This window comes from Mastigoproctus giganteus, chromosome 1 (genome assembly GCF_048544385.1).
Source record: "Mastigoproctus giganteus isolate SK-2022 chromosome 1, ASM4854438v1, whole genome shotgun sequence".
Taxonomy (NCBI): domain Eukaryota; kingdom Metazoa; phylum Arthropoda; class Arachnida; order Uropygi; family Thelyphonidae; genus Mastigoproctus; species Mastigoproctus giganteus.
In genome coordinates this window covers 176,131,212-176,154,705 of record NC_143575.1, presented here as the reverse complement: position 1 = coordinate 176,154,705, position 23,494 = coordinate 176,131,212, and the positions used below count along the sequence as shown (strand labels likewise).

General features: G+C 36.3%; 1 protein-coding gene across 2 annotated transcripts in view; it reads right to left on the bottom strand.

The window, feature by feature from the left end:
- barc (RRM1_TatSF1_like and RRM2_TatSF1_like domain-containing protein barc) overlaps positions 1-23,494 on the bottom strand; it is a 98,372-nt gene that overhangs the window by 69,284 nt on the left and 5,594 nt on the right. For both annotated transcript variants that reach the window (XM_090383164.1, XM_090383157.1), the window contains exon 2: positions 9,753-9,929. In XM_090383164.1, coding sequence (XP_090239290.1) covers positions 9,753-9,911 — 159 coding nt within the window. In that variant the 5' untranslated portion in view covers positions 9,912-9,929. The remainder of the gene's footprint in view (positions 1-9,752; positions 9,930-23,494) is intronic.

Sequence of the window (23,494 nt, the reverse complement as noted above, 5' to 3'; positions counted from 1 at the left end):
CATTCAACACACTACACTTTTTCTGGAATTTACAGTGTTTTGTATTTCTTCACAGTGTACATATAGCGCAGATGTGGGAAACCACAGGTGGCGCTTGACCCTAACACTATGTACTTGCTGAATTGTTCCAATTCGGCTGCAGGGGGGGGACAATCAATTGGAAAGCTCTCCTGCCTTGCTGATGCCATTCTTCCTTTCCCCTGAGGCATGGCATGGGATCTGCACACTGGCTTTAGCTGGCCTGGCCAGTGTGGGATTCAAAACAGAGAAGTACTGTACATTTACAGTGTGATCTCCTCCCCCATATAGGGCACCCTGGCTCTGACTTTACTCCCATTTAATATCTGTTTCCTCGCTCCCACTCCAACCATTTCATCTGATGGACTCTACCACAACAAAATTCTCCTCTGCTTTTAACAGTCCCCCACCCCATAGGAGTACCCCTCTGTCCCCTTTAACTTCTGTTTCCCAGGTAGCCTTTCTCTAATCCACCTTTTCTTCATTCATCTGTTCCTTCCCTCCTCAACTGTCTTCCCTACATTCCTTTCCAATAAAAACTTGTGGGTTTTTTTTTTTTTTTTAGGGGCCCTCTCTGGCAAAATTTGGTGATGCCAGGGTTCGCCCCAGACAGAGACCCTTTCACACCATACAACCTGGCTCACCTCCTTGTGGTGAACAGACAATGGGGGACTCTGATTTCTGGGGGCCAGCAGCTAAGTGGCAACATAACCCAACACTACACTAAAACTCATGCTATCTCTGCCTTTATTATTATTATTACTATTATTATTAGCCATATGGTGTAAGGAAGCCTGAGGCTTATGCTACACCAGCCAAAAAAAAAAAAAAATTTCTGAATTACCCCGAGAGAGAGAATCACCAAGGAAAAAGAAGAATGATGATATCCAGCTCAGGACCCTGGGTGTGCCAAGCCCATACTCACCAAATGTGAGCCCCTAGGGTTATTTTACAGAGTTTGTACTGTGACACAGTATACAACACCAGGGGGGGACTCTGGTGCCACTTGGCAGTAAACACTATGTACTTGCTGAATGAGACGGCTAACACAGAAAAAGTAAATGTTATAAAAAGCAAGTTGTGCATTAAGTTAAAAAATGAATTTATTCTAATAACAAAATACATTAATACCACAAATTCAAAACCCTTTGAAACTTTTACTTAAACTATAAATTACTTAAAGTACCATATTTGTTTAAATTTCATTAATTATACAAACCACAGGGTAATTTGACACAGCTTCCGAAAGCATGTTTTCTAAAGTGAATGTCTTTAATTGGTTGCTCTCAATCAACTGACAGCTACTGTTATTCAAATCACATGTTATACAGAGTGCTTCAATTAAAAGGCATCAGGAACTATCTCACTTATTATTGGGTTATTTGTTGGGTTTTTTTTACCATTTGAGCTCTATCTTTTGAATTTGATAATAAAATTAGACTAAGTGTTGATTTTTAGATTTTTATTATTTCTAAATAAAAATTTTGCCCAACAGGTGTCCTTGAAAATAATGTTCCTGCATTAACCATTTAATCTGATTAAAAATCCAAAATCCTCTCTATTTTCCTAAGGGCGATACTACGTAAGTATTCAGAATGCTGAGAGTAACATTCCATTTGAACACTGTGCGAAACTGGATGGGAATAATGTAATATGGTATTTAACTTGGCGTACTAAACACAGGGGCATTTTATTCATATTGGTTGTGTGGCAGTACTTTGTATTTATTTAAAATAAATTACAAAAGAAAAACCAACCTTCTAAGTACTTTTTTTAATATAAATTTTAATGAACAAAAGTTCTGAAAATTTTTTTACATGTCTACTATATCTATACATGAGTGTTCCCTGGCCAATCGGCATGTTGTATGGGCCAAAAAATGCTTCTGCCACTTCATGTGCTTGACTGAATTTCCACAATGAGGCACATAATCTATGTGAATCAGATCACAAACGGCAATAAATCTTCAAACAAAATCAATAATATAGCATACTGATGTAATTATTAAAAAAAAGTTTACCATTTTATTTTTTAGTATTTTATCATTCAGTGGACAACAATGTGGAAAAGTGCTAATGTGTTCAGAAATTTTGTGCCATATTAGCAACTCATTGGTGACTGCCATATTTGGCATAAGAATTCCACTTACAAAGTCAGCTGTGCAAAATATAAAGTCCACAAACAACAGTTGACCAAACAACACTCATCAAAAACTTGTAATCGTAATTAATATCTCCCAGAAAATTATAATCCAACTAACACACTTCAGACTGAAACAGTGATGTGCAAGATATGAAATCAAACCCAAAAATAAATTAACATTGCACATCTACATCCCTACAGAAGTAATTTTTCCAATCCGTGATGTTCATTTTTATTACAAAAATGTGGCATTCTCAATGAATGCTTAAACCTATCATTACATGAATAATAATTATGGACATACTTCTCAAATTTCAACAAAATTGGGGATTCAGATCAAAAGTCAAAATTATACTAAAGGAATATTAAAATTCATACATCAATTCGATGACAGTTTAAATTTTAGTTTTTCTTTTTTCAACATTTTGCACATGCCGACGTGGCTGTTGTTGAGTTAAGTATAGTAAAAGCTTCCAATCTCATCATTAATTATTTTTTCACTGGAGAAGTATAATTGCAAATAAGGCTCCAACTTTAGGGCTCCAATTTTTGAGTAAAAATTTAGGCTTAATAAACTGTTGACTGGTCACAGAGCTGTCATCTACTGATTTAAAATCGAACAAAAAGGTCTTAAAGTAGTCAGCAGAAATAATTTTAGACGTTATTTCTAAACAATTTTGGTATCATTATTCAACATAGTATGGAATCAAGAATAATATTTTCAATTATTTCTTGCCATTTATCTCAAAAAAAATATGAGTAGTGAGTTCTGTACACCAATATGCATGCTGCTGCAACTTTAAAAATGTGCCTAGTTGAAGGTTAAGATCATAATTCAAAGCTTTTTGGGCTACTGTAATTGTTGGGAACAAGGTGACTTCAAAGGTAGAAACTGAATGCAGAAATGCATTCAATTTCATTTTTGTAAATACCCTTCACCTTTGAATAAACTGTGAATCCCATTTTTAAAGACATGAAAAAGAAAAAAAAAAGAAAAAGTAAAATGGTTTTTTTTGTCTTCTGAACTGTTTTCAGTTTTTCACTAACCGTGAAGGATCATAATTGCATACCTGAAGTACTCAGATTCAGCAGAACAGCTGAAATTCATAAGTAAACAGTATTCACCTTGAAGAGAATTTCAAGCTGCATGAAGTGGTTGAGGTGAGTTCTGTCATGGGTAATGGAAGGCGGCAAATGAAAATGCCTTTACTCATTATCTCTTTCCTCATAATCTTTCATTTTCACTAAGCAGTGAACAATATCAGTGTTTTAGTTCTATCAAAACTCACTTATCCTTATATTTCAATGAATTGCACACAATGCTAAGAAACAAGAATGTTTCTTGTCTCTTTAGCATTAGCATAGGCATACGATGCAAGAAAGTAAGCTTATGCAGCATCACAAAAAAAAAAAAAAAACTACGCTCCGATTTCACCCCTCCATTCGTTCCAAATACCTGTCCAGCTCAGCCTTAAATTTATTTAGGCTATCAACTTCCACAACAAAAGATGGAAGTATGTTCCACCAATCAACTACGTGCTAGCTAAAGGCAAACTTCCGCACATCTATCCTACAATCGTCTTTCCTCAATTTGAATTTATGCCCTCTCAGGTGATTATTCTGAGCAAGAAGAAGAATCCCATCAGCACTGAGCATGCTCAAACCATTCAAGGCTTTATACACCTCAATCAGATCACCTCGCAGGTGGCTAGTCTCCAAACACTGTAATCTGCAAAACTTAAACCTTTCCTTTGTAAGAGCAACCCTTTGTTCCATTCACTAATCTTGTTGCCGTTCTCTGTACTCGTTCCAACAGCTCTACATCCTTCGTAAAATGAGGCCTCCAGACCCATATGCAGTACTCAAGGTGTGGCCTGACCACTGCCTTATACAAGGGGATAATCACCTCCTTATCCCTGCTAGAAAAATCCTGTATATCATTGACAAGACACCATGAACTACTCTTGCAGACCGTCTGCACTGCTCAGAAAACTTCATATCTGCCTGCACGATTAACCCCAGGTCCTTTTCATTCTCTACCACTGTTAGTGTATTACCACAGAGTTGATACGTTATTCTGGGGTTACTGCTTCCCATATGTATTACTTTACATTTGTCAATGTTAAACTTCATTTGCCACCTCTCAGCCCATCTGCTCAACTTTTCTAGATCCTGTTGCAGCAGCATACTGTCATTCGTGTCATTAACAACCCTGCTAACCTTCGTATCATCTGCAAACTTGGACAATAAGCCTGATGCACCATCATCAATATCATTTATAAATACAGAAAACAACAATGGACTCAACACTGAACCCTGAGGGACTCCACTAATAACATTAATCCATGAAGAGCAGTGTCCATTGATTACCACTCTGTCTTCTCCCACTCAACCATCAATTTATTCATAGCAGCAATTTGCCTCCAATGCCGCACTGCTCCAATTTGTGCAGCAGTCTTTCATGTGCAACAGTATCAAAAGCCTTTCTAAGATCCAAATATATAATATCAAAGTTATTCCCTGCATCCTGTTGCTTTGTGACCACATCATAGTATCCAATCAAATTGGTCAGACAAGACTTCCCCTAAACAAATCCATGCTGTGTCCGAGCTATATCTGAAGTCTTGTCTAGATGAACCTGCAGTGCTTCTTTAACCAGTGCCTCCATTAATTTCCCTGGAACAGAAGTTAAACTAACAGGTCTATAATTACTTGTGTTGCCTTTTGATCCTCCTTTGTGAATTGGGGTCACATTTGCACATCTCCAGTCCATGGGTACCTCTCCCCTGAGTCCAAGGAAGCTCTCATAATTATGGCTAAGGGTTTGCTTACTTCCTTTGCTACCTCCTTTAATATAACTGGATAGATCCCATCCACCCCAAGTGCCTTTCTTATGTATATCTTCAACAATTTCTCCTCCACTTTCCTCTCAGTTATTACAAAATCATCTAGCTTAGGTTCTTCGGTTAAACAACCTAAAATGTAGCATTTCATTTGCTTATCTGGACATAGCCTTATGAGTAATATCAAGCATTGGATAAAATTTGTAAACTAAGTCACACACCTAATTTTTTTTTAGAAAAGGTGCAAAGGGTATTTGAGAGAATACATTTCAATGCTCTTTTCAAATATTTCAAAGTTATATTTCAATGAAATATAACATTTTAACTTTGTTATTCAGAAATTTTTGTAAAAAAAAAAAAAAAAAAACAGAAAGAGAACATAACCCAGTCTTATTCTGTTATTTTCTATAACTATTTTTGCCTTACATGACAATTTCTAGAAAGGTGTTAATCATGTAATTTGAGGCATACCTGTATCTGATAATTTGCTGTTTTATTTGAGATACAAAATGCAATTTTCATTCATTTAAAGCCGTAGTCAGAAACATTTTCTGAACTTCTCACCTATAGCTCTATCTAGTTAGCATTTCATACACTTGGTATCTCATGCTTATCCATCTGTGTAATCAAGTTTAGATTACATATAACAGAAACAACAAAAAATGGTTACTGAATTAAACATGGAACTAGCTATAATTCCAAGAGGCCTTAGCAAGCTGCAGCCATTAGACATCTCAAATTAACAAACCCTTGAAAATATTAATTTGTTATTATTCTTATAGTGAACCAAATGGGTGGCAGCACCAAATCACAATTCAACATTAACCATTTTACAGGTGTGAAAATGCGAGAAAACTTGAGAGAGTGAAACATAAGACAGTTGTCTAGTTCTTTTAAGTAATGTGGAATCAGCAATGTCTGTGATGTAACGGTTGACACATTACTGGTATAAAAGCTTCATTTTACAGTGACATTTTGTTCAGTAAACATTTGTGAATTTATCTTTCAAACACCAAATTGACACCGAAGCAATCAATTACAGCCAAAGGTGAAATAAGTGGGTTTTTTTTTGTACTGCAAATGCCCCACTGCTTTTGGTAGTACAGTGTAAATGCATATTGTTTTTCATAACTGCAAGTGTCCCACTGCTTTTGGTAGTACAGTGTACATGAAGGTTCTGCACAGTATAAATGAATATTTTTTTTTCATAACTGCAAGTGTCCCATTGCTTTTGGTAGTACATTGTACATGTACATAAGGGTACATGCAGTGTACTATGGTATACATGTATTAAAACATGTAATTTTTTTGTAGAATGGCAGACAGAAAACTGTTGTGTTTTTTGAAAGACATTTTGCACTTGTTCAAGAATTCAAGCTATCTCATCCTAATGCTAAACTTACATATTTTTGACAGCAGCCAGGGGATACTCTGGATCTAGCAGTATAATTAAAACAGTTCCATAAAGCATTATATATGCCAATCAAAAGTGTTTAAAAGCCACTGTTATAAACAACATATTTCAATTTATGGGCAAATTAAAAACTTAAATATATTTTTCGAGCAAAAAATTGAAATATGACTTACTGTTGCACACCGTTGCATTTCATTTCTACAGTAAATATTTTTTATCACAATTGTGATAAAAACATTTAATGTAGAAATGAAATGAAAAATTACAGTTTATTCCAATATTCATGGATGCAGTGTTACTGCATATTTTTACAAAATACTGCTAAAACAACTTCATGCACACACCACATTTTCAATGTTTCAACAATTTGGCTATGTGCCTGACAGAAACATTTACTTTAACTAAATAAATTGAAATGAAAGTCAAGTAAAGGAAGGTAAGTTTCATTCTACAACAGATAAAAAATATTATTGCACAAGTACATACAGCAATAGCCTCATTTTGTATAAAGCTGTGAACAACTCATGTTTGTTACTAAATGTATTGATATCACACATTTTTTTTTGATGAATGGCAGACAGAAATGTATTGATATCACACTTGGTATGTTAAGTATAATTGTAATGCCTGTAAAGGCACTTTACCATGAGTTATTTCAGCATTACATGTGCATCTAAAGCAAAAAGCATTATTCCCAAAGGGAGAAAGAAGTATATTGCTATTTATTTGGAATGTGTCATTACCAATATGGCTCATTTCAGCACTGTTTGGTGTCTCACCAATGGGTAAGTAGCCACTGCAAATGAGCTGCTTAATGGTAGGGAAAGTTCAACACAAGTAACTTGAGGACAGAGACCTCATGTTACAAGAGCTGTAGAACATCATTGTTTCGGCAGGGATTTTGGTTTTGGTTTTTTTTTTTAGGAGCACTAGCAACTAAGGCCATATTGCTCCGGGATATGTGTGGTCATTCCCTGACCTTTCCGCATTCTCCGTATTTGGTGGTGACGGGCTCGAACTCCAGTCTAATCAAGAAGCATGTGCTACGCACTGCTGCTCCTTCCCACCTGGCTATGGAGGTGGCTTCGGCAGGGAACAGCCTCAGTCTTAACATATGAGTGGTGTTTCTTTATTTGTGTTGCTAGTACAATACCAACACAATTCAACAGTTCTTCCACAATATAAAATTAATCATTTCACAGTAAACTTAGCTTGCTCAGAGCTTTGTACAAACAGGGGTTATTGCCAAAAATTTGAATTTTAAACCTTTGTATTATCAGTCATCTCGAGATGGTGGCAAAAGTGTGGTATGTCCCAAGATAAATGGGGATTAGAGTTTTGAATGTGGCTCCCTTTTCATTTTCTTGGCACACTTTAGTATAACAATTTCATTCTTCTTCCATCTGCCCTTCTGCTGTCTGGAAGCTATGTAGGAAGAAATGAATCTTTCATATAAGACAAAATAAAAAAATAAAAAAAAACTGGATGGATATTTCATTACCCAAGCGGTTGAGTTGGTGAATAACTAGAATCTGGATTTGTATACCAAGGACTCCCAACATAAGAAAGAAGTTTTTAGTAAGATGCTTATTGGAATATCAGTTTTGGAATAATTGTACTGTCAGTTTAATGGTTTATTTATTTTTTTTTATGCAAATAGTGCTTTATATTTGAGGTACTGAAATATTGAGGAAACTTGTTACAAAGCACCTACACAAAATGATAACAGTATTAATAATGACCAAAAAATACATAGCTTTTACAGAATCAGAAGGGGGGAACAAATCAACCCCCTTTCTATGCAACCTATATCTCTCTAACCTCATCAGGCTGTCAATCTCAACCACCCAGGTAGACAATTCATTCCAATAGTTGATAACATGCTGACCAAATGTAAACTTTGTGAGGTCCAGTCTATTCGCTTTCCCAAATAGTTTATATTTATGCTCCCTCCCTAAAGTTTTTGTGACCTGTTTAAATGTAAAAATTCCAGTCATTCTTATTGATGAAAACTTAATTTGTTGAGAGCTGCATACAAATATACTTTCTGCCTATCTGCAAAATAATGTTCTCCAATGATCTATTATTATAAGTAAGCTGACAATGTCAAAAACAAACACTAATACAAATGGTATAAAGAAGTTTTTACAAATTTTTTCGTTAATATTTCAACAGATTTAGTTTTTATCTGTGAATGGACCTGGCTTGGCAGTAACTGCAAATAAAAACACCAACATGTAAAACTGTGCAATAGTGTACCAATACGAACCAGTTTTATCCAGAAACAATGCCACGGTGATTCAGTAAACAAACTGCAGGTAAGATAATCATACTTTTCATCTCTAGTTTTTGCTTTGTAACTTGGTAACAATTTCATTTAAAATGTCTAAAGAATTCATTTCCCAGTTTAACAAACTGTGTAGATAACACCTGTCAGTGGAAAGTAAAATCCCATGAATATGCATAAACACTTCAAAAATAAAGCACAAGAAAAATTAAATTGATTATGCAAAAACTAGATGCCAAGCAGATGCAATTTGAGGGCAGTCAAATTTACGATCTACATAAGAACATCTGAAAGGAACTATAAAAAGTTACTTCATCCCACCAAAAAAAAAAAAAAACACCCAGCAATTGATTCAAATTTTGATAATCCATTTTCTTCATTCTTAAATAACAATTAAAGTTACAGTTAAATCTCAAATAAAAAAATAAATAAATAAAAAAAAATCATTAATCCCAAAAATTTAAAAAGATCATTATTGATCTTTATCTGTGATGTAAGAAAGCTATCCAGAGGGTATTCTTGAAAAGAGAATGCTGGACTAGCGAACTGCTAATGTCCTTGGTATGCTAAGTATAATTGTAATGTATATTTGTAAAAAATGTATATTTTTTTTTAATGTGCTTAACTTCACTTTTGTGCTTGAACATGTAATTTACCTTTTTTTTAAAATGCCTGCAAACCCCACCTTCTCTACTCAAGTGTAACAGGGGTAGTCAGTTTGATTATATTCTTTATTTTGTCAATAAAGTAAGATTATAAATATATCTCTTTCAAGAGCAAATGATTAGGAGAATTCACTTATCTTTCAAAAACCAGAAAAGTTGGCATATATAGATTTGCACATTCTGGAGTATAGAATCATATCATATTCGGATTTATCTCATTATAAATTATGCACTTAGTGATATAATCTCGCCAATTATTTCAAAAAAGCATGATTATAACTTCAACTTTTCAATACCAGTGTAATTCAAAATCAGTTAAAGAATTCCATCAGCAAAAGGCAATGAAAATCTGCTTATCAAATAATGGGAAATGCATAACTTACTTTAGGAAACCATGCATGCTTTTGGGAGTCCCATTCATATACTGTGCCATCAGTAGGATCCACATATATATATGGATCCTTTTGAAACTGCCACTCTCCACCTTCTTTCCTTTGTTTTTCTAATGCCTCTAACTCTAGCTGCTTTTCAAAGTCACTCATTGTTTTGGATAATGCAATCTGTTAAAAGCAAAACTATTCTTATAAAATAAAAGATATATGGAAATAAATTAACCAAAATAAGCTTATTTGCATGAAAATAATAATGAAATAACTATAAAAAACTCATAATAATTGTTAATAATTTATATTAACCCTTTAAATGTTATTTATTCAGTAAAATATGACTATGGTAGGGTTTCTACCCATGCCATAAGACAGGTCAAGAAATTCTGAGAAGATTCATGTTAAAATTATTTCTTCCTTTATAATCAAACATTGCATGCCTAGTTGTATCTTTTTAAGATAAATCGGGCAACTACTGAGTGCCAGGCACTCAGGATGAAGGGTCCGTAGTCACGAATGGTTGTCAGTGTAGTATCTCAAATAGAGAGCTTTATGGTAACTGAAAAAGTTTCTAGTACCCTGGCTTGGCCTAAAACTGAGGAACTAACGAAAATGTTGTCTATTTGAGTCTTTTCAGTTGTTGTGAATGACAAGGGTAGGAGAAGTGACTATGATTACTTCCTGGAGAAGTGATAGTCTTGGGGGGGAGAAGAGACTGGCAGGTGAGGGCCATGCAAGACTGCGCAGCCACCTCCCTACCACAACACTGGCTCTCTGAGTATCTCCTTGCCAGAACAACTCCACAGCTTTGAAAATTATTAAAATACTTCTCGTTGCAAAATTTATAAATGAACTTTTTAGAATTATTAACTAACTATTTAGCAACCTTTTTGTCACCAAAAGGAGAGTTACTTAGTACAATGAAACGTGCTATCGAAGTGCAATAAAAAATTGTTTTTTTAATTTTAACATATTAAAAAAGTAAGAGATTACCTCAATCTTTTTCATGGAATGCTTCCAGTCAATTCTCTCCCAAACGTGATGAATAAAATAAGATGAAAAAAATAAATTAATGAATTCCCTCACTCGTAGCGATACGACCAAATCCGATGCGCAACGGAATCGAAAGCCGAGAGCCCAACCTGACCCCGAAACATATCAAACCACCGCAGCAAGACCATGAGTGGGAGAAGACATTGTGTCAGAATAAATAGTTAAAACTGCTTCCGATAATAAATAATTAAAATCACAATTAAAAACTATTAAAATTAAAAGGATTAAAAGTTACAATTTGGTGAATACTCAAATTAAACGAAATGCACAGCTGTTTCCCTTCCTTTAAGCAGACCACGCTTTTCAGTTGATCGCCGTGTTCATGGGATGGGAATATCGCAGTGTTTGTGTGTGTATTTGACTCTGAAATAGAGAGATTATTTATATTGGCGCATGCGCAAAAAAGACCAGAAATCCAAAATTAGGTGAGACCGTCACACATTGATAGAATTTGTGTAGCTTCATTTCAAGCGTTTCAACGATCAATAATTTTATGTAATTGTGTTGTATATTTAAAATTACCACTTCATTAAATAGGAATACATGACCACATGATATATTTAAAATTACCACTTCATTAAATAGGAATACATGACCGCATGAAAGGCCAACTCTGACGTGTTTGTGTGCAATGTGCAGATGGAAGCAGCATGTTGCTTGACACACAAATCCAAAGTACAGCGTGTGGAATCCTCGTAGGAAAGGAAACAGCTGTGCATTTCGTTTAATTTGAGTATTCATCCAAATTGTAACTTTTAGTCCTTTTAATTTTAATAGTGGTTTAATCTTTTTAATTGTGATTTTAATTATTTATTATGGGAAACATTTTTAACTATTTATTCTGACACAATGTCTTCTTGCACTCATTGTCTTGTTGTGGTGGTCTCATGTGTTTCAGGGTCAGGTTAGGACGCTCAGCTGTCGATTCCATTGCACATTGGATATGGTCTCTATGAGTGAGGGAATTCATTACTTTGCTTTTTTTCATTTTATTTTATTCATCACATTTGGGAGAGAATTGACTGTAAGCATTCCACGAAAAAGATGGAGGTAATCTCTTACTTTTTTAATATATTAAAAAATCGTGGAAGTTATTGAGCCCTGCAGCTCTGAATTTTTTACTAATTTTAATTTTAACACAAAAAGTAAATGATCGATTTCAATCGGAATAGTTTTCTCTTGATAAGCATCGAATAACACCTAGTTAATGTGATTTTTAAATTTTTAGCTCCAACAGCGATGGAAATGGAGGGACACGAAAATTATTCACATTTTCCTCTCTGGTGCTGCCATTTTTAATTTTAAAAATATTTTAAAATTATATTTTATACCTACTCATTGGGCTTTTCCCAACAGTGTATAATAAGTTATAAGTTGTCGACAACATTTTTTGTTCCCCCTTTCTTAGACAAATTTTTGTCAACAACAATCAATGTGGCGTTACGTTGGCCCACATGCAAAATTTCAAGTCAATAGGTTGAGTGGTTCCAGAGATACAATGCTGTGACAGACGGACAGACAAACAACCGAGTGATATTATAAGGGTCCTTCGTTAGACTACGGACCCTAAAAAGTATGATTAAAAAAATTGCCAAGTAATAGGTATTGCACACACAATTATGAAAGGGCAAACTGTAGGCAGATATAACAGAATAGAATAGAATGCAAAAAAGGTTTTGGGAGCATTAATTATTTTTGACTGTAGAGTGTCTATTAAATTCAGGAAGTCCATTCATCCATATGTAACACCTTGCCTCTCAGTGAACAGCTTGTCATGAAATTTCATATCACTCATTTAGAAAGATTCTTCATGCATTAAGAATCTGCAGGTAAAGATCCATTGTGTGACAGCAACCATAGTGTACTAATGTGGAATTTGATTAAATACATAGCTACTATCAAAGGCAAAGGAAAGGCTTTTGCTTTCACATAAGGGGTCTCAGACAGTTTTTAAATACTGGGCAGCGGGACCAACTGATGATGTTACTAAAAGCAATGGAAGCAAATTTTAAATAATAAATGGTATTCAGGGAAGCAATCAAAGAAGCTACTAGGCTTTTCACAGCAATGAAGAAATACTATTCAAGGATTAGACCCAAATGGCTGTCAGATGAACTATTAAGATGTGGCAGAAAAGAAGTGCATGCAATGCATATAAATTGTCAGGTGATACCAGAAGCCTATGATAGATATAAATTGCATATATTAAATTAACTATTGATGACCCTGCTCAGGCTGTGGACAAATTGGATAGGTATTTTGCATCTACATTCACACAAGGATTTCTTTATTGAAGGTGATGCCAGAAGTTTATCAAACTGTAATGAGGCATTAAATGACTGTGATAACCGAAAGGAAAGTGGAAGAGAAATTGTTGAAGATGGATATAAAAAAGGAACCTGGGGTGGATGGAATCTATCCAATTATATTAAGGGAGGTAACAAAGGAGGTAAGCAAACCCTTAGCCATAATTAACAGAGCATCCTTTGATTCAGAGGCAGTCCTTATGGACTGTAAATGTATCCCCAATTCATAAAGGGGATCACAAAAAGGCGACACAAGTAATTATAGACCTGTTAGTTTACCTTCTGTTCCCGGAAAATTAATGGAGGCACTGGTTAAAGAAGCACAGACTCAGTTATAGCTCAGACACAGCATGGTTTTGTTAAGGGGAAGTCTTGCCTGACCAATTTGATTGGATACTATGATGCAGTCACAAAAGAACTGGATGCAGGGAATAACTTTGATATTATATACTTGGATCTTAGAAAGGCTTTTGATACTGTTGCACATGGAGGACTGCTGCACAAATTGGAGCGGTGTGGCACTGGAGGCAAATTGCTGCTATGGATAAGGGGATGGTTGAGGGGGAGAGGATAGAGAGTGGTGGTCAGTGGACACTGCTCATCGTGGACTAATGTTATTGGTGGAGTCCCTCGGGGTTCAGTATTGGGTCCATTGTTGTTTTCTGTATGTCAAGGGTTGTCAAGGACACTACTGACACTATGCTACTGCAACAGGATCTGGAAAGGTTGAGCAGATGGGCTGAGAGGTGGCAAATGAGGTTTAACATTGACAAATGTAAAGTACTACATATGGGAAACAGCAACCCCAGAGCAACGTATCAACTCTGTGGTACTGCACTGACAGTGGTGGAGAATGAAGGGGACCTGGGGGTGGTTGTGCATGCAGATATGGAGTTTTCTGAGCAGTGCAGATGGGCTGCAGGAGTAGCTCATGGTGTATTGTCGATGATATATAGGAATTTTTCTAGCAGGAATAAGGAGGTGATTATTCCCTTGTATAAGGCAATGGTCAGGCCACACCTGGAGTACTGTATACAGGTCTGGATGCCTCATTTCAAGAGGGATGTAGGGATGCTGGAACGAGTACAGAGAAGGGCAAGAAGATTGGTGAATGGAACAAAGGGGTGCTCTTACGAAGAAAGGCTTAAGTTTTGCAAATTACAGTGTCTGGAGACTGGGCACCAGCGAGGTGATCTGATTGAGGTGTATAAAGCCTTGAGTGGTTTGAGCATGCTCAATGCTGATGGGATTCTTCCTCTTGCTTAGAAAAATCACCTGAGAGGGCATAAATTCAAATTGAGGAAAGACAGATGTAGGATAGATGTGAGGAAATTTGCCTTTAGCCAGCCTGACTTCCATCCCTTGTCGTGGAAGTTGATAGCCTAAATAAGTTTAAGGCTCAGCTGGACAGGTATTTTGAACGAACAGAGGGGTGAAGTGGAAGTGGTTATTTTTTATTTATTTATTTTTATTTTATTTATTTTATTATTTTTTTTTGGCTGATGCTGCATAAGCTTGCTTTCTTGCATCAAATGCCTCTACTAATGCTAATAAGGTGATATGAGAAATTTACAGACCTGTTAGCTTAACATCTGTTCCAGGGAAAATAATGGAATCATTGGTTAAAAAAGTAATGCAGGACCATCTGGACAGGCATACAATTATACTGCAATCACAGCATGGATTTGTTAAGGGGCAGTCATGTCTAACCAATCTGATAGGTTACTATGGTGCAGTGATCAAGGAACTGGATGTAAAAAATAATTTTGACATTACATACTTGGATTTCAGGAAGGCTTTTGGTACTGCAGTACACAAAAGACTGCTGTACAAACTGGAACAATGTGGCATTAAGGGCAAGGGATAGTTTGGAAGGAGATGGAGAGTGGTTATCAATGAGCACTGCTCTTCATTGACTAATGTCATTAGTGGAGTTCCCCAGGGTTGTGCTGGGCACTTTGTTTTCAATATTTATCAATGATATTGATGAAAGTATATCAGGCATAATGTCAAAGTTTGCAGATGATACAAAAGTTAGCAGGGTGGTTAACGGCAATCATCAGGGTGAGCTAATGCAACAAGGTCTAAGAAAATTGGGTTGATGGGCTGAGAAATGGCAGTTAACATTAGCAAAGGCACATGATGCAAGAAAGCAAGCTTATATAGCATCAGCAAAAAAAAAAACACCCTCATTTCACCCATCCACTCGGCCCAAATGTCTGTCAAGTTCTGCCTTGAATCTATTTTAAGCTATCAACTTCTACAACGATAGAACGAAGTTTGTTTCAGCAATCAACCACCTGCTGGCTAAAGGCAAACTTCCGCACATCTATCCTACAATCGTCTTTCCTCAATTTGAATTTATCGCTCTCAGGTGATTATTCCGAGCAGGAGGAAGAATCCCATCAGCATTGAGCATGCTCAAACCATTCAAGGCTTTACACACCTCAATCAGATCACCTCGCAGGTGCCTAGTCTCCAGACACTAATTTGCAAAACTTAAGCCTTTCTTCGTAAGAGCAACCCTTTGTTCCATTCACTAATCTTTTGTCCTTCTCTGTACTTGTTCCAACAGCTCTACATCCTTCTTAAAATGAGACCTCCAGATCTGTACACAGTACTCAAGGTGTGGCCTGACCATTGCCAAGGGGATAATTACATCCTTATCCCTGCTAGAAAAATCCCTATATATCATTGACAAGACACCATGAGCTACTCTTTCAGACCATCTGCACTGCTCAGAAAACTTCATATCTGCCTGCCCAATTACTCCCAGGTCCTTTTCATTCTCTACCACTGTCAGTGTGGTACAAGAGTTGATACGTTACTCTGGGATTACTTCTTCCCATATGTAGTACTTTACATTTGTCAATGTTAAACTTCATTTGCCACCTCTCAGCCCATCTGCTCAACATTTCTAAATCCGCTTGCAGCAGTGTACTGTCATTAGTGTCCTTTACAACCCTGCCAACCTTTGTATCGTCTGCAAACTTGGACATTAAGCCTGATATACCATCATCAGTATCATTTATAAATACAGAAAACAACAATGGACCCAACACTGAACCTTGAGGGGCTCCACTAATAACATTAGTCCACGTTGAGCAGTGTCCATTGATTACCACTCTCTGTCTTCTCCCACTCAACCATCCCTTAATCCATAGCAGCAATTTGCCTCCAATGCCACACTGCTCCAATTTGTGCAGCAGTCTTCCATGTGCAACAGTATCAAAAGCCTTTTTAAGATCCAAATATATAATATCAAAGTTATTCCCTGCATCGAGTTCCTTTGTGACCACATCATAGTATCCAATCAAAGTGGTCAGACGACTTCCTCTTAACAAAACCATGCTGTGTCCGAGCTATAACTGAAGTCTTGTCTAGATGATCCTGTAGTACTTCTTTAACCAGTGCCTCCATTAATTTCCTTGGAACAGAAGTTAAACTAACAAGTCTATAATTACCTGTGTCGCCTTTTGATCCTCCTTTGTGAATTGCGGTCACATTTGCACATTCCAGTCCATGGGTACCTCCCCTGTGTCCAAGGAAACTCTCATAATTATGGCTAAGGGTTTACTTACTTTCTTTGCTGCCTCCTTTAATATAACTGGATAGATCCCATCCACCCCGGGTGCCTTTTTAACATTCCATTTTGATGTAACAAACTAAATGAGTATTTTGCATCTAGATTCACACATAAGGAGTTATTCATGGAGGGAAAAGCCAGAGGTGAATTAAACTCTGGCAGTGAACTAGATGATTTTGTAATAACTGAGAGGAAAGTGGGGGAGAAATTGTTGAAGATAAACATTATCTTCAACAAGGGCTCACATCCAGTGAGTATGGGCTTGGCACACCCAGGGTCCTGAGCTGAATATCATCATTCTTCTCTTCTTGGTGATTCCCCTTATATTTCTAACTCTTATTCTGTCTGTCTGTCTGTCTGTCTGTCTGTCTCTCTCTCTCTCTCTCTCTCTCTCTCTCTCTCTCTCTCTCTCTCAGGGGTAACTCAATTTTTTTTTTTTTTTTTTTTTTTTTGGCTGGTACAGCAAAAGTCTGAGGCTTCCTTGCACCATATGGTTAATTATAATAATAATATTTTCTCACCCACTTTCCTCTCAGTTATTACAAAATCATCTAGTTCACTGCCAGAGTTGAATTCACCTCTGGCATTCCCCTCCATGAATAACTCATGTGTGAATCTAGATGCAAAATACTCATTTAGTTTGTTAGCCACCTGGGATCATCAACAGTTGAACCATCAATATCCAGTGGACCAATCTGATTCATCCCCTTCCTTCTAGAGTTTACATAAGTAAAGAACTCTTTGCGGTTTTTCTTTGCATCCTTTGCCAAAGATATTATGTAATCTGCTTTCGCCTGCCTAACCTCCTTTGTAATTTGGTTACAGACCAGCTTATATCTATCATAAGCTTCTGTGTCACGTGCTAATTTATATGTATCCCATGCATTTTCCTTCTCTCTCACATGTCTAATTAGTTCATCTGACATCCATTTAGGCCTAAATCTTGAACAATATTTCTTTGTTGATATGAAAAGCCTAGTAGCTTCCAAGATTAATTCTTTGAATGCTTCCCATTTTGAATTTGCTGTTGGTAACATCATCAGTTGGTCCCACCATATAGAATTTAAATACTGTCTCAGACCACCGTAGTCACCTTTAAGAAAGCAAAAACCCTTCCCTTTACCCTTGATGGTAGTTACCACTTTGAGTAAATCCCACTTCAGCACACTGTGATCACTGCCACCTAGTGGTTCCTTTATCTGCAGATTCTTAATGCATGAAGAATCACTACTGATAATCAGATCAAGAGTATTACTCCCTCTAGTTGCCTCCCAAACATGCTGCTGTAGAAAACAATCATCCAATAAATCCCCAAAAGCTTTGCTAGTGTGTGAGTGACCAACCCACAAATTCCAGTCAATATCCGGGAAATTAAAATCGCCCATTATAAGACACTAATTTACTGGCCCACTCTATTTCTCTGCACAATTGCTCAATACGCTCATCAGATTCATTGGGCCTATAACACACACCTACTCTCATTTTTCCTTTCCCAGTGTTTATGTCACACCAAATAGACTCAACATTGCATTGTCCACCCACATCAATTGGATGCACTTCCTTAGATTTTATGTGTTTCTTAACTAACAACATAACCCTTCCTCCCTTCCTGTCCTGCCTATCCTTTCTGTACACATTGTACTCCCCAAATTCCAGTTCTGCACTGCTTATGTCTATGTGACACCATGTCTCTGATATCCCAACTATATCTGCCTTTGATGTCTTGACTAGCACTTCAAGCTCATCGAATTTATTAACTATACTCCTAGCATTGGTGTACATGCAAGTATACATGCACCTGTTTCTACTCTTAGTTACTATAACACAGCCCATTTATTTACTTGTTCCACTATGACTCCCAGCAGTTGAAGTTTAACATTGACAAATGCAAGGTACTGCATATGGGTAGCAGTAACCTCAGAGTAACTTATCAACTGTGTGGTACTACACTCAGGGTAGTGGAGAATGAAAAAGATCTGATGGTAACTGTGCAGTCAGACATGCAGCCAGAACAACTTATGGGATTTTGTCAATGATATACAGAAACTGTTGTTGTAGTTGATAGCTTAAATAGATTGAAGGAAGAACTAGACAAGCATTTGGAGTGAGTGGATGGGTGAAATCAGTTTTTTTTTTTTTTTTTTGGCTGATGCTATATAAGTTGCTTTCTTGCATCATGTGCCTTTAGCCAACGGGTGGCTGATTGCTGGAACAGACTTCCATCTGGGGTTGTGGAAGTTGACATAAATATATTTCAAGGCTGAACTAGACAAACATTTAGAGCGATCGGAGGGACGAAATGGGAAATTTTTTTTTTTTTTTTGGCTGATGCTATATAAGCTTGCTTTCTTGCATCATAAGCCACAACTAATGCAATGCTAATACTTTGCTAGCAGGAATGAGGTGATTATCCCTTTGTATATGTATAAGGTCATATCTTGACTGCTGTATACATGTCTGGAGGCCACAATCTGGGAAGGATGTAGATCTACTTGAATTGGTGCAGAGAAGAGCAACCAGACTGGTGAATGAAAAAAAAGGTTGCTCTTACCTAGAAAGGCTTCGGTCCTGCAAATTGCAGCATCTTAAGACCTGCTGGGAGATCTGATTGAGGTTGAAAGCCTTGAATGGATTGAGTAAACTGAATGTTACTGGCATTCTTCCACTTGCTGAGACTACACAAATGAGGGGTATTAATTCAAGTTGAGAAAGGATGGTTGCAGAATAGATGTACAGAAATTTGCCAGTGGATGGCTAATTGTTTGAACAGGCTTCCATCTATTGTTGTGGAAGTGGATGGACTGAATAAATTCAAGGAAAAACTAGACAACTTCTTGGAGGGTATGGATGGTGAACTATGTAGGGATTTTTTTTTTTTGGCTAATGTTATATAAGCTTGCTTTTTTGCATCACTTTCCATTACTTCTACTACTATTTGTCGGGCTTATCCAAGTTTCTTTAAAATTGGAAGAAAAAAAAAAAATGGAAATCCAACTTCCTCCATCTTATCTTTGGCTGTATGATTGGAGGAACAAATAGACAATATGGCAAATGTACAGAAAATAAAATAATCCCAGTTTAAGCACTGCATGTCTATTCTATAAAAGTCATCAAATTAATGACTGAACATACAAACATTCTGCAATGCTGCAGTTCACTTCACATTTGTCACTAGAGTTCTGTCACATGAACTTATTTCATACAGCAGGCTTTAGATAAGCACAAAGGAAATAGTCAAGAGGATTCACGTCAGGCAAGCATGCTGGCCAAACAATGGGGTCTTTCTGACCTATCTATTCAAGTTGACAGGTATAGTCAGATGAACCCCTACACATCTGCTAAAGTGGACAGGAGTGCTGTGGTGCATGAACCAAACAATCCTGGCAAAATATCTTCCAAAAAGTTTGTAAGCGCAGCCAGTCAGACAAGGTAACAGCACCACACCAGATGCTTTTGACGGGCTCCTTATCACCATGCAGATTTTCTTCCACCCATTCTAGCTCATTCCATCCCAAGAAAAGCTCACTTCATTCTTGAACAGTATTCAACTCACAGAATTAGAATCTTGGGCATAATGACCAAGGAGCTATTGAAAGAAACGTTGTTGTTGAGGGTAGTCTGCTGGAGTTAATGACTGCACTTTCTGTAGGTGGAGTACAGTGGCTGCCACCAAAGAATGCACCAGAGAAAGATGCATGGGAAATCTACAGTGCAGTGTATTTGTTGGGTACTTCTCATTCTATTTTCTTCTAATATGTCAAGAATTTCTTCATGGCTGATTTGCAGTCACTCTGGTAGCATGATGAAATGCATTGCTTTCCATTGAAAGCATACCAATGGTCAGTCACAAAATGTTTGACAATTTAGCAATCTGCTGTTAGGAAAGCTTTCTTTGTGTAATCATCTTGCTTCAAGTGAGTTTATACCATGTATAAAGTGCATGTCTTCAGACTCAATATCTGAATATGAAGCTGCTGTTTTGAAACTACACACCATCACCACTGAATAAGCCCCAGTGAACAACTAATATACATTAGTATACACACCATAATGTCTGCTCTTAGCAACAGAAAGGGGGTGGAGGCAAAGTCTTCCTCTTTCCCCTTTTGCATCCCCTTCATTTTGAGATTGCTCATTCAAAGAAAATAACAATTCACTTGCCTTGATCTCTGAAACCTTGAATAAAACTTGCAGCCTTTTTTTTTTTTGCCAAAGAAATTATGATTAGACATTTACCATATCTGCTTTATATATATATATATATATTTTTTTTTTTTTTTTCTGAAGCACACATTGTTTAATATAGAATAGAATGATAATGGACATCTACATGCCATAAAGCATTCTTGGTCATGCACACTTATTCAAGTTTGTTATTTGGTTTTTAGGAGCATTAGCAACTAAGCTCCGGTGATATGCAGTGGTCATTCCCTGACCTTTCCGCATCCTCCGTATTTGGTGGTCACGGGCTTGAACCCCAGTCTAATCAAGAAGCGTGTGCTACGCACTACTGCTCCTACACACCTGGCTACGGAGGCACCACTTATTCAAGTGTGCATGATAAATAATGCTCACTCTGTCTGCAGGCTCAGAATTAGTGGATCAAAATGCCAAATATAAATGAATCACTACAAAAAAAAGTGATGCAACTGAAGGTCCAAGAATAGTTTTCACAATTTTTATGATATACAAATAATGAATCAGTTGAAAATAGCTGTTTAAATAAAACTTCACTAATTCTGATTTTTAATGTGAAAAAAACAATTTCACCAATAAATAACAATAATTAAGTTATACATGGTTTATATTATTTCTATTTCTGATTTTATGGCCATCATCCAGTTTCACAAAGATTATGACATTATAATCAAAAATCAAACATATTCCAATTTTGGAATCAGTTCAAATTACTTTTATGAATATTTTTGTGATCAAAAAGACCAAAAAACTGTATTCAGCAAACCTATCATAATGGCAAGTCTGCCTCCATGGGGGAGGGCAACAAGTCAGAGGATCCCCAATGGTTGGTTTGGTTTTTAAAGATCATGTGGGCTGTTGGACAAATTTGTTACGATTCCATAATTAAGATCTATGCTTGCCGTTATTAAATGATTTTAAAAATATGACCTCATATTACTATCAGATGTAAGCAGCATGCACAATTGTCAGCAGTTCTGTTTTCATTTTACTAGCTATATCTTGAGTCTTATTAAATTTGAACTTATAAAAACAAATTACCAGATTTCTTGTTATTTGATACTAGGTTCGCAAATAGGCCTCCTGTGATTGTTAAAATCCATATGATACTAGTGGTTAGGCCCCTTGTCCTTCCCACTATAGTGGTGGTTTGGTAGTTTTACCACTGATTCTGATTAATTAGGATTCTCATACAACTCCTGACCAGAGCAAACTTCTAACTTAGATAACTTCCTTTCTATGTTTCTTCAAAATGGAAAGTTCCTGTGATGAGTGATGCCTTCTGAGGATGAAGCTGACAAGATCCAATATCACTTGCACTTCAAAGCTACAAAACAGATCTCCAGCTGGTTGCCAAATGGCAAGACCACACAAAACCTAATGATAATTATCACCTAATGAAAGAAGAAAATTCTCGTTTCATTACACAGCCAGATCATGACAACTGTCTCCAAGTAGCAGCACATAGCACACATTGATAAGATCAAGTTCTGTCATGTGAAAAGCATAATAAAAATTTTAATTGTGTAATTCTTCATGGCTCTCAACTTATAATTATGAGATCATGGAAAGAGACCCTAACAAAACAATTCAGGTAAAAATCAAACCTGATAGTCATTTCAGAAAGAAAGAATTATAAAAGAATTTCATAAATTGAAAAATATAAAAATACTATTAAAATAATTTATTCTATAATACTATACATGGCACAACTGGGACAAGGGGTGTGTCAATCAAGGTATTTTGCTCAGGTGAAAAACTTATTAGGTTTAATGGTGCCACATTCATAAGCTATAGCCTTGGACATAGAAACAGTCTTGACTGATGTACAGAATGGATCATCCCCATTTTGTGCTTAGAACACTTTATGAATACATATTTCCCTGATTTATATTTAATTTATACTAAGGTTGGGCATAGGAGGTCAAGTTATATCTGAATTTTTCACTGTATAAACTGAGAGTAGGAAATGTGAATCCTTGTTCCAGCTACAAAAAATTATTACATAATTTTTATTATTTATTTACATTTTATAAATTAATTCTACAGTGATGAAGGACTGGAATATTCAATTTGAAATGTCTATCCATTTGGTACACATCTAGTATACCTATAGAAACATTTTTCTCTGTAGCACTGGGTAACAAATACCACACAGATAACAAATTCAATCCAAAACATATTTCTGTACTTAATAGACAGCTCCATCAAATTATTTTGCACTTTCCATTCTTTCCAATTTTAAGAATTAATGCTTTAAACATTGGTCCTCTCCTCCTCGTTTTTCATCAGAATTATTTTAACCTGACATGAAAAACAACTGCCGACATGCACTGTATTTAATCTAATCAATACATACATAATCATTTACACTACCTTCCAAAGTAATCCCTTGGTTGATATCAACTATTAGACAGCCTACCATATTAACTTTATTCTTCTACTTTATTTTTTTCTACTTGACATTGACTCATTCCCTCTAAATTATAGTTTATGACAATACTCCTGTACATGCCTCAACTAATGCTCATCTGTCATTGTGGAAGTTGATAACTTAAATTCAAGGAGGAAATGGAAAAACTTTTAGAGGGTATAGA